This window comes from Manis javanica, chromosome 6 (genome assembly GCF_040802235.1).
Source record: "Manis javanica isolate MJ-LG chromosome 6, MJ_LKY, whole genome shotgun sequence".
In the NCBI taxonomy this organism is placed as follows: Eukaryota; Metazoa; Chordata; class Mammalia; order Pholidota; family Manidae; genus Manis; species Manis javanica.
In genome coordinates, this window is record NC_133161.1 from 15303308 (window position 1) to 15319248 (window position 15941).

The 15941-nt window shown below is 36.8% G+C and overlaps 1 protein-coding gene across 1 annotated transcript in view; it reads left to right on the forward strand.

Moving 5' to 3' along the window:
• DGKI (diacylglycerol kinase iota) overlaps positions 1-15941 on the forward strand; it is a 403345-nt gene that overhangs the window by 265952 nt on the left and 121452 nt on the right. Inside the window, 1 exon segment of the mRNA XM_073238393.1 lies at positions 15534-15733. Within this exon segment, the coding sequence (XP_073094494.1) occupies positions 15534-15733 (200 nt within the window).

Here is a 15941-nt window from a genome sequence, read left to right on the forward strand (position 1 = left end):
TTTTGAAGCAAATTCCAGACATTATATCCATTTACCTATAAATATTTCTGAATGTGTTTTTAAAAGATGAGACTTTGTTTTAGGAACACAACCATATTATCTTACTTAAAAAAATTTGAACATTAGCATCTGATATCACTAAATATATTTATTTACTCAGCGCTCAAATTTACAGATGTCTCCCAAATATTCTTTGTTTTCTATGCGCTGCTTGTTTGAATCGGGATCTAAAAGAAATTCATTTGCTGTGGTTGGTTGATAGGACTCTTAGGAATTTACAGGTCTTCATCTGTCTCTTTACTTTTTCATTTACTTGAAGAAACCAGGCTATTTGTCCTGCAAAGTTTCCCTAAGTCTGAATTGTGCTGATAACATTCCTGAGGTATCAACTAATGCGTCTCCTCTTCACTGTTTTCTCTAATAGCTGGATGTGGATGCATCAGACACATTTTTCCCTGAATCTATTTTGTAGTCAGTGTTTTTTCCTTCCGAAAGAAAATAGGTAATGTCTACTTGTCCTTTTTTCATTAATAGTCTTTGATGATCAATGTCTAGATCCAGCAATAATTAGGGATAGCAAAGTAGTGATATTCCAGTTCGAGCCTTCTGCATTTATTAACTGGTACATTTCAATGAAGAGGAATAAATACTATTTGGTTATTGGTGACACAGCTTGTGTAGGAAAAGCAGGTCAAGTGATTCTGTTTCTTTATATGTTTTCAAAATTGTAAGTTCAGCAGCCTCCGCTGATAGTGACCATGGTTTTAAAACGGTTTTGAAGTTTTGGACACTTACCCACCAAGAGTTTGGATCTTTGTCCCCTCCCCTTGAATATGGGAGGGCTTAAAAATACTTGGCAAATTGAAGTGACGCTTGGCAGCTCTTGAGGCTGAATCATTAAAGGCCATCATTAAAGGTCTGGGAGATACGGGCACTAGCGATGGTCAGAACTCATAGGAATTTTGTAAATTCAAGGTAATACTTGTTTAAAATGTCTTGCTGCTTTCATTCATTTAAAATCCATTATAAATGTTCACTGAATGTTTGTGGAATCCAGAAATACTTACAGAATCCACCGATAATTGGATAAAATGGTTATGAAGGAGACCAAAAGACAAGCTGTGTCCCCAGGGTGCCCTCGGTCAGTGTTCTGGAGGACACAGAGAGTTAACAAGCGATCGCAGCCTGCCATAGTACGTTCTGGGAGAAAGGCATGTCTGAGGGTACGCAGGAGACTGAAAGCAGAGCAGTGTTACAAGATGGGGGTATCAGCAAAGGTTTCCAGAGGAGGCAGGAACAGCCATCCCAGAGAGGAATCAGCGTGAGTGTGTGGTCTTGTAGAAGTACTAGTGGTGGCTCAGAGTGATCCTACACACAGTGAATGAAGATGTGGATATGGAAAGAACAGGGCAGAAATAGGTGTGTGTGTGTGTGTGTGCTTTAACTTTAATGGGAGATTGAGGGAGGTGGTGTGAGACGAGGTCAGATTTGTGGTTCAGAAAGGCTACCTGGATGTATGTTGGTGTGGAAGGTGACCAGGGTCCGTCCTGCTGGAGGCAGATAGACAAGTCAGTAGCAAAGTCCAGGTGAGGAAATGAAGAGACCCAGAAGCCTGAAGTGAGAAAGTGGTAATGAAGACAGAAGTTAAGTGAATTCCAGAGTTATTTGCACTTAGTGGCTTATTATGAGGGGTGAAAAGGGGGTATAAATGAGTCTCAGGTGGCTAGCACAGGCCTGCAGGTAAAGGGTGAATACATTAGAGATGTAGAAAGTATAAAGAAAGGTAATATTGCCAATAAATGAATTTTGTTTTATGTAAGTTAAATGTGAAACCCCTGTAATACCTCTGAGGAGATACAGAAATGGGCACTTTGAAATACATAGTTAGAGCTCAGGAGAGCCTTCTAGGTCAGAACAAAGTGCTTTGGGGGTCGGTCAAACCCTTGTCTCTCCCATCCTATTGATGTGGGGCAGGGACCTGGGACAAATATCATGGTTAACTTATCCTGTCTGTGATGAAAGATGCTGACAGAAACAGTATAGTAAGAATAGTAAGGATTCCATCTTAAGGCTAAGATTCCATTTTAAAAACCAGGTTAGGAGGTAAGATTCTTAGAATATTCTTTAGCAAACAGACAATAACCTTGGGGGCAGGGCAGGTGATCTTGACTGATATGTTCCCAGAGCGAAGCTGCTATCCTGGCGAGGAACTGACCAATTTCTTGTGTTAAGTTAATTTTGCAGAATTACCTCGAGGACTGATAATACAAGAGACTTAATGTCTCTCACCAGAGATAAGTATTTTGAGACCACTTCACAAGTCTTAACTCACTGGCACTTTGAAAAATGCTTAAAAGACAGAAACCTTAGCCTTGCCGTGTGCCTCCTTTCTGAGGAAGCCCACACTTTATTTCTCTTTAAGTGCATACCTTTAAATAAAGCTTTCTCACTGCTCAACTTGCTGTATTCTGTCTTTTTGCTATTTCATTCTATTTCTAAGTCTCCATTTTACCTCTGATAAGTAGGGAGGGGCTGCTGAGAGCTCAGATTTGGGCCTGCAAGTTCCCATCACCTGGGTGACCGGGACGGAACCGCAGCTGCAGGAGCCTGCCTGAAAATCTCCTTTCTTTGGGAAGCTCTTAGAACACAATCTCACTCCATCCCACGCCCCAGGTTTCTCCAAATCCCAGGGTGGTGGGGGCTAGCCCCCATGCAGTGCAGATCCAAGCGAATATGGCATCCAAGTGACCCTGGCCTTAAGAGATGGCAAGAAATTTTCCCTATATCAAGAAAATGTTCAGCAAACTTTCTCTTTCCCTCTGCACTTTCCTGTTCTCAGCTGTCTGCAAGGCAACCGCCAGTCATTTCTACTCTTGCTCTAATGACTTCCTTCCTTACCTACACTCATCCGACCTGCTTGAGAATCCTTTCTTGATAAGGGTCAAGAACCCTCCCATGTCTAGGTTGAGGTTCCACCTGATTCACAGGGCGAGACCTCCCAGATGCAACTGCCCAGCAACACTATTATTAGTAGGAAAAGGGGAAAAATAGTAGTAGATGGAAGTTGGTGAAGAGAAAATGGAATGCTAAGATTATGTCAATTACTTTTTCTCTTTACATCAAATGAATAATATAATACATGCAAACTAGCTAACATCAAATATGTGATTGAATCTCAGGTTCAAGTGACTTTAGATTTCTTTCAAAATAAAAAATTCTAGCCCCAAAAAACAGAATTAAATGTAACCTGTACTGTATGGTTTTGAACATCTATGCTCCTTAAATAACATTGGCACATATTTCTCTATTTTCATATGTGTCTTACCTTACTACTCATATAGAAGTACATCATTGTATTTGTTTTTTCATTCCAGAAGAATTTTATTTTCAGTTCTTCAGCTTCATATATTTTGAAACTATGATACTGATTATGTTTCTAAGAAGGTATATTATTTGTAAAGTCCAACATCTGTGTAAGATGATTACATAAACAGAAGAGTGTAGTTATTTGGGTATTTGTGTGTGTGTTTTTGTGTACTTAAAATATTCAGAATAGTACTTTAAGAGAGACTTGAAATAGAATTACTGGAATGGTAAAAAAAAGATTGTGTCTTTTAGACTCTATCTTGTAATTTCAAATTTCAAAGCAGAAGTCTTCAATTCATTTTACTGGTTGAAATGCATTCCTACTAATTAAGATGATTATTCACTGGGTGTTTGGATAAACTGATTACCTTTTTGAATTCTACACAGACCATAATTAGATATTACAATTTGTATTTATTTCTGCCACATGTTCTGCCATTATAGTTGTGAAGGTCCTTTCATATGGAGTCTGTTTCTAAGTAATCTAAAACATTTTAAGACAGTTCAAAGCATTATTCAAATTGAGGAACTGGTAGTCTCATTTGCTGTATAGTGTGAGATCCAAAAATTTTAGCCTCCCAAGCTTTAAAGACAGCATATCCAGCTTTCTTTCTCTTAATGGAAATTGAATATGCAGTCTTTCATATTTATGAATTAGAAAAGGAAAAGGTCATTCAGTGAGAAAAATTACATAGAGAAATTCCCAGCTTTGAAGTTTTACACATACCAAATAACATAATCTTCTATTTTTTATTTTTTTAGGAAATAATATTAAATGTTTGTTTTGATAATTCACATAAGTATAAGAACTAAAAGTAAAAATGTCAGTCATAATCACATGATTCTTAATTATGTTCTGATTTTTTTGCCTTCCAGTTCCTTTATTTCTATGTTTTAAAACACAGGAAATCATTATAAGTAAAAACCATACTACAAATGGCTTTCTACTCTTTTACTGTATATGTATATGTCTCATTTATATAATAATTATCCCCTTATGAAAAATTTCCTTTGTGAAACTTTTAGGTTTCTGGTAGTATAAATAATTCTGTAATTAACGTAACTGTTCATAAACATCTGTTCACATTTCAAATTATTTTCTTATGACAAATCCCCAGGGGGGAAATTACTGATTCAGTGACATAAACATTTCAAAGCCTCTTAATACAAAATGATAAAACTGCCTTCTAGAAATTTTATACTGTTTACTTGCCCGACAGCCATGTATGAGAATACCTGATGAGAAGTCATTGAAATTTAATGCCCCACAGATGCTGGAAATGTGTTAATGGGTAGACAAAAAGCTTTTATTATATTCCACTTGATGAAACAGAATGAGAAATGAGAATAAAATTCATCCCTGGAAAGAAATTAAAAAATTATGTTTTGCTAACCATCAGTTATGTCCTCCTAACCAATAAGAAATGAAATTAAGGACACACTGTTGTTTATATTTTTTGTTACCTTTTGTCTTTTGTTTTTTTTTTTAAGTGTCTGTGCTTTGCATATTTTAATGGACTGTTTATTGTTGAACTGCAGGAGTTATATATTCTGAATATGAGTCTTGACAGATGTATTTAGTGCAAATATATTCTCAGTCTGTTCTTTTTATTTTCTTAATGTTTGTTTTGATGAGCAGAAGTTTAAACATTCTTATAAATTCCAATTTTATGAAGTAAGTTAATTTCATATTTGAGTTTTTTGTGTTTTTAAGAAACTCTGCTTACTCCAAGAAAGGATAGAAAGTCTCCTATGTTTTCTTCTTGAAGATTTATAGTTTTAGCTTTCATATGTGTGTGTGATTCAGCTCAAATTAACTTATGTGTATTATGCAAAGAAGGTACCAAGATTCATTTTTTTTTTTGAGAGGGCATCTCTCATATTTATTGATCAAATGGTTGTTAACAACAATAAAATTCTGTATACGGGGGTCAATGCTCAATGCACAATCATTAATCCATCTCAAGCCTAATTCTCGTCAGTCTCCAATCTTCTGAAGCATAACGAACAAGTTCTTACATGGTGAACGAATTCTTACATAGTGAATAAATTCTTACATGGTGAACAGTACAAGGGCAGTCATCACAGAAACTTTCAGTTTTGATCACGCATTATGAACTATAAACAATCAGGTCAAATATGAATATTCATTTGATTTTTATACTTGATTTATATGTGGATCACACATTTCTCCCTTTATTATTATTATTATTTTTATTTTTAATAAAATGCTGAAGTGGTAGGTAGATGCAAGATAAAGGTAGAAAACATAGTTTAGTGCTGTAAGAGGGCAAATGTAGATGATCAGGTGTGTGCCTATGGACTAAGTATTAATCCAGGCTAGACAAGGGCAGCAAGACATCCACAGATGCAGAAGATTTCTCTCAAAACGGGGGGTGAGGTTCTGAGCCTCACCTCTATTGATCCCCAATTTCTCACCTGATGGCCCCCCTGCGACTGTGCCTGTCTTAGGTTGTTCCTCCCTTGAGGAATCTTACCCGTCTCTGGCTAACCAGTCATCTTCCGGGGCCATACAGGGAAATGTAAAGTTGGTAAGTGAGAGAGAAGCCTTATTGTTTGAAAAGGTTAGCTTTTTACTTCTTTGCAGATTTATGCCCTGTGGCTTCTATGCCCAGCACTTGTCTCAAGGTATCTTTACCACTTGGAGGAATCATGATACTCAGTAAATTCGATATGAGGCACGAATTCTATTTAAGGGTTGTAATTAGGAAGGAAGAAGAAAAGCTATAGATGTAGCATATGAAGGAAACTTGGGAGGATTGATTATTTCTTTGACATATCTTCTTGTAGAGTACCTTAAGTATGTATAGGTTTTAAACAACTAACTAACTTGTGCTCACATATTAACATAATAGGAATATGGTGACATAAACAAAGCAAATCTATAATTACCATCCATCTCCAGTGAAGCCAAGAAAACCATTTAGGCACCCTAGGCATTTGTGAAAATTTGTCTATGATATGATGGATATTGTCCAACTGTACTTGAACAGTCTGAGAGAAATCAGACAAATTAAAGCAACCCATTTCTGGGATCTGTTCACATCCCATATGTTCTTTTAACCGTAGATAGTCTATAGTCATAAGATTTTGGAGTGCTACACCTTGCACCCCTCCCAACTCCTGGTTGAGTTCCAACAGTACAGATCCGGTCAAATTCGTTGTCTCACTGTATGCACATGCCAGCCTAGACATCTCCCTCCTCATTCCAATGGCAAGTCCAGGAAATGGTGGGCTGGATGCAGCCACAACTGCAGCATCGTCCGGATCCCTGTGGAGGCTTTTTGATGATCATCCCCCAGCACAAGTCCTCCAGAGAGTGCTGATGCCGGAAGCTTCTCCTCATATCGTATCTTAGTTCAATTTCTGGGTAGCCAAGCTAGGCCTTGATATTCTGCATAGAAACAAACAGACCCTTTGCCCACACTTTGATATGCCCTCTATACCACTGTGTAGAACTCATTGGAGGTCAGCACACAGGAACTGCTTTTTTTTTTTTTATTAAGAGAAAGTAATATTATCAGAAAAGAGTACCTCCATAGCTGATCATATGACACCCTTTAAGTGATCAACATTAAGGGTATTTAAAGCATGCGTTGATCTTTGATTTACCAATAGTTTTATCCTATCAAGGAGTAATCCCCCTTTTCTTTCTTTCTTTCTTTTTTTTTTTTTTAATCTTTTATCTACACTTACATGAAGAATACTATGTTTACTATGCTCTCCCCTATATCAGGTCCCCCCTAAAATCCACATTACGGTTACTGTCCATCAGCTTAACAAAATGTTGTAGAGTCACTACTTGTCCTCTCTGTGTTGTGCAGCCCACCCTCCCCTTTCTCCCTCCCCCCCCATGCATGCTAGTCTTAATACCCCCCTTCTCCCACTTCTTCTCCCCCCTCCCTTATCCCTCCCTGCCCACCCATCCTCCCCAGTTCCTTTCCCTTTGGTACCTGTTAGTCCATTTTTGGGTTCTGTAATTCCGCTGCTGTTTTGTTCCTTCAGTTTTTCCTTTGTTCTTACACTCCTCAGATGAGTGAAATCATTTGGTATTTCTCTTTCTCCGCTTGGCTTATTTCACTGAGCATAACACCCTCCAGCTCCATCCATGTTGCTGCAAATGGTTGGATTTTTCCACTTCTTATGGCTGAGTAGTATTCCATTGTGTATATGTACCACATCCTCTCCATCCATTCATCTACCGATGGACATTTAGGTTGCTTCCAATTCTTGGCTATTGTAAATAGTGCTGCGATAAACATAGGGGTGCATCTGTCTTTCTCAAACTTGATTGCTGCGTTCTTAGGGTAAATTCCTAGGAGTGGAACTCCTGGGTCAAATGGTAGGTCTGTTTTGAGCATTTTGATGAAGCTCCGTACTGCTTTCCACAATGGTCGAACGAATCCACATTCCCACCAGCAGTGCAGGAGGGCTCCCCACTCTCCACAGCCTCGCTAACATTTGTTGTTTGTCTTTTGGATGGCAGCTATCCTTACTGGTGTGAGGTGATACCTCATTGTAGTTTTAATTTGCATTTCTCTGATAATTAGGGATGTGGATCATCTTTTCATGTGTCTGTTGGCCATCTGTATTTCTTTTTTAGAGAACTGTCTGTTCAGTTCCTCTGCCCATTTTTTAATTGGGTTATTTGTTTTTTGTTTGTTGAGGTGTGTGAGCTCTTTATATATTCTGGACGTCAAGCCTTTATCGGATGTGTCATTTTCAAATATATTCTCCCATACTGTAGGGTTCCTTTTTGTTCTATTGATGGTGTCCTTTGCTGTACAGAAGCCCTTCAGCTTAACGTAGTCCCACCTGCTCATCTCTGCTGTTGCTTTCCTTGCCCAGGGAGACATGCTCAAGAAGAGGTCACCCATGTTCATGTCCAAGAGGTTTCTGCCTATGTTTTTTTCCACGAGTTTAATGGTTTCATGACTTACACTCAGGTCCTTGATCCATTCCGAGCTTACCTTTGTATATGGGGTGAGACAATGGTCCAGTCTCATTCTCCCACATGTAGCCATCCAGTCTTGCCAGCACCATCCGTTGAAGAGACTGTCATTTTGCCACTGTATGTCCATGGCTCCTTTATCAAATATCAATTGACCATATATGTTTGGGTTAATTTCTGGAGTCTGTAATCTGTTCCACTGGTCCATGGCTCTGTTCTTGTGCCAGTACCAGATTGTCCTGATTACTATGGCTTTGCAGTAGAGCTTGAAGCTGGGGAGTGAGATGCCCCCTACTTTATTCTTCTTTTTCAGGATTGCTTTGGCTATTCGGGGTCTTTGGTGTTTCCATATGAATTTTTGAAGTATTTGTTCCAATTCATTGAAGAATGTTGCTGGTAATTTGAGAGGGATTGCATCAAATCTGTATATTGCTTTGGGCAGGATGGCCATTTTGACAATATTAATTCTTCCTAGCCATGAGCATGGGATGAGTTTCCATCTGTTAGTGTCCCCTTTAATTTCTCTTAAGAGTGACTTGTAGTTTTCAGAGTATAAGTCTTTCACTTCTTTGGTTAGGTTTATTCCTAGGTATTTTATTCTTTTTGATGCAATTGTGAATGGAATTGTTTTCCTGATTTCTCCTTCTATCGGTTCACTGTTAGTGTATAGGAAAGCTACAGATTTCTGTGTGTTAATTTTGTATCCTGCCACTTTGCTGTATTCCGATATCAGTTCTAGTAGTTTTGGAGTGGAGTCCCCAGGGTTTTTTATGTACAGTATCATATCATCTGCAAATAGTGACAGTTTAACTTCTTCTTTACCAATCTGGATTCCTTGTATTTCTTTGTTTTGTCTGATTGCCGTGGCTAGGACCTCCAGTACTATGTTAAATAACAGTGGGGAGAGTGGGCATCCCTGTCTTGTTCCCGATCTCAGAGGAAATGCTTTCAGCTTCTCGCTGTTCAGTATAATGCTGGCTGTGGGTTTATCATATATGTCCTTTATTATGTTGAGGTACTTGCCCTCTATTCCCATTTTGCTGAGAGTTTTTATCATGAATGGATGTTGAATTTTGTCAAATGGTTTTTCAGCATCTATGGAGATGATCATGTGGTTTTTGTCTTTCTTTTTGTTGATGTGGTGGATGATGTTGATGGATTTTCGAATGTTGTACCATCCTTGCATCCCTGGGATGAATCCCACTTGGTCATGGTGTATGATCCTTTTGATATACTGTTGAATTCTTTTTGCTAATATTTTATTGAGTATTTTTGCATCTACATTCATCAGGGATATTGGTCTGTAATTTTCTTTTTTGGTGGGGTCTTTACCTGGTTTTGGTATTAGGGTGATGTTGGCTTCATAGAATGAGTTTGGGAGTATTCCCTCTTCCTCTGTTTTTTGGAACACTTCAAGGAGAATGGGTATTATGTCTTCTCTGTGTGTCTGATAAAATTCCGAGGTAAATCCATCTAGCCGGGGGGTTTTGTTCTTGGGTATTTTTTTGATTGCTGCTTCAATTTCTTTGCTTGTAATTGGTTTGTTTAACTTTTCCAAGATTCATTTTTAAAAAATAGACTTATCAAGGTTTTTTCTGGCATTATTTGTTGAATAGACTTTTCTATAGAATTACCTTGGTGCCTTTGCCTTTTGATTGTATGCAGGTTTATTTCTGGACTCCATTCTGTTCCACTGATCTATTTCTTTATGTTTATGCCAAAGCTATGCTGTTTTGATTACTATAACTTTATATTTTGTCTTCAAACTGATTATATGAATCATTTCACTTCCTTTTAAAACTGTTTTTGTTTTTCTGTGTCTTTTGTATTTGTACATAAATTTTAAAATCATTTTGAGTGTGACTACAAAAAACTGCTGGGATCTTAATTGGGATTGCCTTGAATCTAGAGATATATTTAGAGAGAATTGGCATTTTAACAATATTGAGTTTTATAAATATGTATTTCTCCAGTTATGCAAATGTTCTTTTATTTCTCACAGGTATGTTTCATAGTTTCAGTGCAATTTTCAGGTTCTTGCACACTCTTTGGTAAATTCATTCCTAATTAGTTTGAGTTTTGATGCTAGTTTAAATAGTATTGTTTTAAGTTTCATATTAAATTATTGCTAAAATGTAGAAATATAACTGATATGTGCATGTGTGTATATACAAGTGTATGTATTTATTGACTTTGTCTTGCAACTTTGCTAAATTCACTTATTAGTTCTAGTAGTTTTTAATAGATTCCTTAGGTTTTTCTACATACACAATCATGGTGTTTATGAGTAAGGACAGTTTTACTATTTCTTTACATTCCTTTTATTTTTCTTGCTTTATTGATATGGCAAGGGTGTTCAGTAATAGGTTGAATAGAAGTGGTATTCTCTTGCTCCTGATTATATGGGGAAACTTCCTTATTTCTTCATAAGATATGCTGTTTAGTTTTTGCATTTTTTAATAAATATAATAATTATTATTTTATTATAATCATATAATTAGAGAATTTCAATTTTATTCCTAATATTGAGAGTTTTCGATCACAAGTGAGCTGTATATTTCATCACGTTTTTTGCATCTGTGGAAGTGAAATGATATTCTTCTTTATTTTCTTTATGTCATGAATCCCATTGATTGATTTTTTTTAATGTTATATTAACCTTGCATCTCTAGGATAGGCCCTTTTAATGGATGCATTATCCTTTTTTATATTGCTGGATTCAATTTACTAACATTTTGTTAAACATATTGCTGGATTCAATTTACTAACATTTTGTTAAACATTTTTATGACTATGATATGGAGGATATTGGTCTATGAATTTCTGTCCTTGTACTATCTGGGTTTTGATATAAGGTTATGCTAGCCCCACAAATGGAGTTAGGAAATAATGTTCTGCTCTATTTTCTGAAAAAAAAAATTTGTGTAAGATTGGTATTTTTCCTGATGAACCACCCAGCCTTGAGATTTCTTTGAGTCAAGAATTATTGATATTTTCTTTTTCTTCCTGAGCCAATTTTATTAAGTTGAATTTTTCAAGGAATTTGCCCATTTCATCTAAACTCTGAGTATATTGGTATGAAGTAGTTCATGGTGTTCTCTTATTATCCTTTTATTGTCTGCAGGATCCCTTCCTCTATTCCTGATACAAGTAATTTGTTACAAATACTTTTTTCTCTTAGAATTCTGTTTTTCTCCCTTACTTGCTGGTGTTATTTCCATATATTTTAATTTTATATGTATATAAATCCCCATTTCAAATTAGTATTTTTCATTTAAACAGCTTTTTAAGTATATTAAGAGATTAAAGAAAAATCAGTAGTCCCTCATCGGTACTCCTGCGTCACCATTTCCCATGTTCTTCATTCTTCCTCTCCATCCACGTTTCCATGTGGTATCATTTTGCTTCCAATTAAAGGATTTCCTTTAGCATTTCTTGTAGTGCAGATCTGCTGGCTATAAATACTGTCAAATTATATTTTTCTGAAAATGCCTTTATTGTACCCTCAGTTTTTGAACTATGTTTTTATGGATATAGAATTCTATTGTGACTGGTTTGTTTGTTAGCTTGTTTTAGCACTTTTGATATGTTGTTTCATTTCCTTCTGGCTTCCATGTTTTATAATGAAGTTAGGTATCATTTGTATCATCATTCCCCTGTATATATAAATAATATATAATGCATTTATTTTTCTGTTTTGAGATTTTTTTCTCTGTAGTTTTAAACCTCCATGTGGTTGTGTATTACTTTCCTATTATTGCTGTAAGCAAATTACCATAAACAGTGGCTTAGGACAACTTTGCAGGTCTGAAATGGGTCGGTGAGGCCGTGTTCCTTCTGGAGACCCTAGGGAAGAATCGGCATCCTTGTCTTTTCCAGATTCTTGTCACTGCTGTGATGTGATGTCTGCCTCTGCTTCTAGCTCACATCTTTTCTGACTCTGACTCCCCTGCCTCCCACTTCCCTTTATAAGGGTGTTTGTGATGACATTGCCCATCCCCCAGATAATCCAGTGTAATCACTCCATCTCAACATCCTTAATTTAATCACACCAGAAAGGGCCCTTTTGCCATGTGGGGTTTTCATAGTTTCTAGGAATGAGAATGTGGTTATCTTTCTGATGGCTGTGTGGTGGGCAATATTCTGCCTTTCACAGTGGTTTTCTTTGTATTTACCCTGTTTAAGGTTCATTGATCTTTTTGGACCTGATGGTTGATTATTTTTCCAACAAATTTGGAATATTTTCATCTGTAGTCTTTGCTCCATTTTCCCTTTCCTTTTGGCATTCAATTACATGAATTTTAGATTGCTTGCTATTGTCTCACAGGTCATGGAAAATATTTTTTGGCCTCTGTTTTTCAGATTAGGCAATTGCTATGGATCTGTTTTCAGGTTCATTGACCCTTTTTCCTGCAGTGTCCAATTTGCTCTTAAGTTCATCCAGTCATCATCTTAATTTTTTTTTGTTATGGATCAGATTTTCTTCTTGTATGTCCAAAATGATTGATTATATACTGGGTGGATGATACATTGTATAGAGTCTGTATTTTGTTCTATTCAATTCTCTAGTACTTGCTTCACAAGATACAAAGATAAGTCTAAGGGATAAGTGCTACTAGCCTAGTGTTGATTTTTTTAAATCAATAGGATATGTTTCTTCCTAGGTTTATTAAAGTCTGTTTTATTCCATTGTTCCAAAATATATTGTTGATTACAACTGTAGTATACTAACTGACAAGGATTATAGATTTCAAAGGATCTGATTGTTTATGAAAGTAGCTTTAAACATGGAGGTGTAACTTTTTCAAACTGCACCATTGAATCTCATGCTAGACCTTACTATTGACTGTCAGGCTTAACAGGCCCATTTTATGTTTTTGTTTTTGTTTTTTGTTTGCCTGTCATGAATTTACCCTAGTAGTGACTAGAATCTATTCTGAACAAAAATGAAAGTGAAAAAAGACACATGTATGAATAAACCCAGTGAGGAATACTTAGATTTCTATATCATAAGAATCTTCATTTTTTCATAAAAATGTTATTGACCCATTGTAAGTATTCAATTATTGCTAGATTAAACATTTTTTTTTAATGATTGGAAGGGAGGTTTTCCAAGTAAAACCCTTTCCTTTTTCCTGTCCTGTACTTCATCATGGATGCTGGCTGTGCAATAATCCCATAGCTAATTCAGTCAAAGAAAGGAAGAGGATTTTAGATGGGATCAGGCAGAATTTGAGAACATGAAATTACAGGTACAACCTAGAATCATAAAATGCTAGTGCTAAAACAGGCTGTAGCAACATACTGAAATCTCATCACTTTACATTTAAAGATACCGAATCTATGGAATTATTTTTACTATAGTTACTAGTTACTCATATGGACAATAAGTATATAATACTACTGTTGATGGTATTGATACTCATACCGCATACATTGCAGTAGGACTTTAAAACACTCCTGTGTCCAGAAATCTTGATCCTTGATAGAATGAGAAAAGCAATAAAACTTAATATTTCTTGCAAAAATTTGTAGAGAACAATATGGTTTGGATGATAATGGTGCTACAATAAATTTTAAATAATAATAAACTTCAGTTTTCTCATCTTAGTGAATAGGGTTAGTATATCAGAGAGGAAAAATAACCAGTGTGAGATAGTTCACTGGAGGGTATTTAATACAGGAGACTAGTTACAGGATAGTTAGAAGAAGAACTGACAAGATGGCAGCCATAGATGGGAATCCCTAGATTAGCAATTGCAGAAATTCTTTACCACCTCCAGGGCTGGAGAGACAAAGGGAAGAGATGGTGTTATTGGTACTCATGAGCCAGGGCCAATAGACAGTGATGGAAACTTGGAGAAGTGGCCGTGGATAAGCTCTACTCTACTTGTTCCAAAAATAATGTGGCTGTGCTAACAATAATAAAACTCCTTTTTTCCCCTGGAAAGCTAATTACAGTAATTCCTCTTGTGCCTGTGCAGTGATCTTGGATCGGTTCTGAAATGCCCATGAGACTGCCACTGACAGCTATTTATCTCTCCATGTTTGTGGTATTGCCATTGTTCTATTTTTGAAGCTGATAAGATGGTTTAAAAGGGCTCTACGGTACTGTGTATGCCTTCCAAGACCAAGGGGTTGGGAAGTATTTAAGCCGTTTTCAGTCTTGTTAAACTCAGAGGAATAAGTTCTTACCTGGCGGCTTCTGCATTAGGCCTGATCAACAGCAGGGACAGCAGATGATGCTGATGATGGTATTTCTGCTCGTGGGTGAAGGGATGCAGTTCTGTCAGATAAATACTGGGCTGAGAAGTATTTGAAGGCAATAAATATATATTGGAAAAGTTTTGGAGATGAGACAGTGGCTCAAATCCATAGATTAACGTAAGTGGATCATTTAAGGACAGCCTGAAAAACTTTCAGCTGAATGACAGAGGATCGGGTAATAGACCAAAAAGAGCTTTAGCAAATTCTCACTGCATTCTCCTCTGCTTTCTTGTTCTGCCACTAATTGAATAAAATTGTATGTAAAGCATACTTTCCATTCTGTAGCCGCCACGGAGAATTGAGCTTTTCCTGTGTTTGATGTTGATCCTCAAAGCTGCTTTACTTTTCAGAATGTTTTTAATTGAGTTATTAATACTATTTTGCATTTCATCGATGTTATACAGGTCAGAAGTAGCTTGAGGAGGTTTTAGGGAAAAGGGGAAAAAGCCTGTCCAAGTTTGAAAATTAACTAAGGATGGGCTGCATATTTAAATACAAATATATTTAATATATAATATATAACATGTTATATATTTATATTTAGTATATTATATATATTTATATTTAAACATAGTGCAGAGGCTCTCTTAAAATATGTGCTTTATCTCTTTCATATTTTTCTACTTATTGGTTATTTAATGGGAATAGACAATACAAACTTTCCTATTAAATTTATCTGATGGAATTAAGACTGAAAATACGTATAAGCAAAAAGTGTCTATCAATGAGAGTTTAGAGTCAAACTCATCAAAAGTTTAGAAATTTTAGTTTGTGTTAATGATTATACAAGATTTTCATTTTACTCATGGCTAATAACTTGGAATGTGTTTATCAAAGGCCTTTCGGGTACATGCATGGAGTGTGGTTTCTAGCTTTCCCGTCCCATACGAACTAACTCACTGCTTCCTTTTGGCCCTTGGTTTCACAGGCTGCCCTGCAAGTCGGGGGCCATGGAGAAAGACTCCACCAGTGTCGGGAGGTCATGCTGTTGACTTACAAATCCATCCCCATGCAAGTGGATGGGGAGCCTTGCAGGCTGGCCCCGGCCATGATTCGGATCTCCTTGAGGAATCAGGCCAACATGGTGCAGAAGAGCAAGAGGAGAACATCCATGCCTTTACTCAATGAGTGAGTCTGCCCCTTGGGTGCTTTGTGAACACAAAGACCGGGCAAAGAGCGCCGAGCATGTGCATGGTCTGCGGGCCTCACTGTGTTGAAGAAAGGAACAAAGCCCAGGAAACTCGACAGGCCCTTGGTGTCTCACATATTTTTCTTCATGTTCGCTATACAGTGGCCACACCCTTCTTTTAGAAATCTTTGTTTGCAAGATAGATAA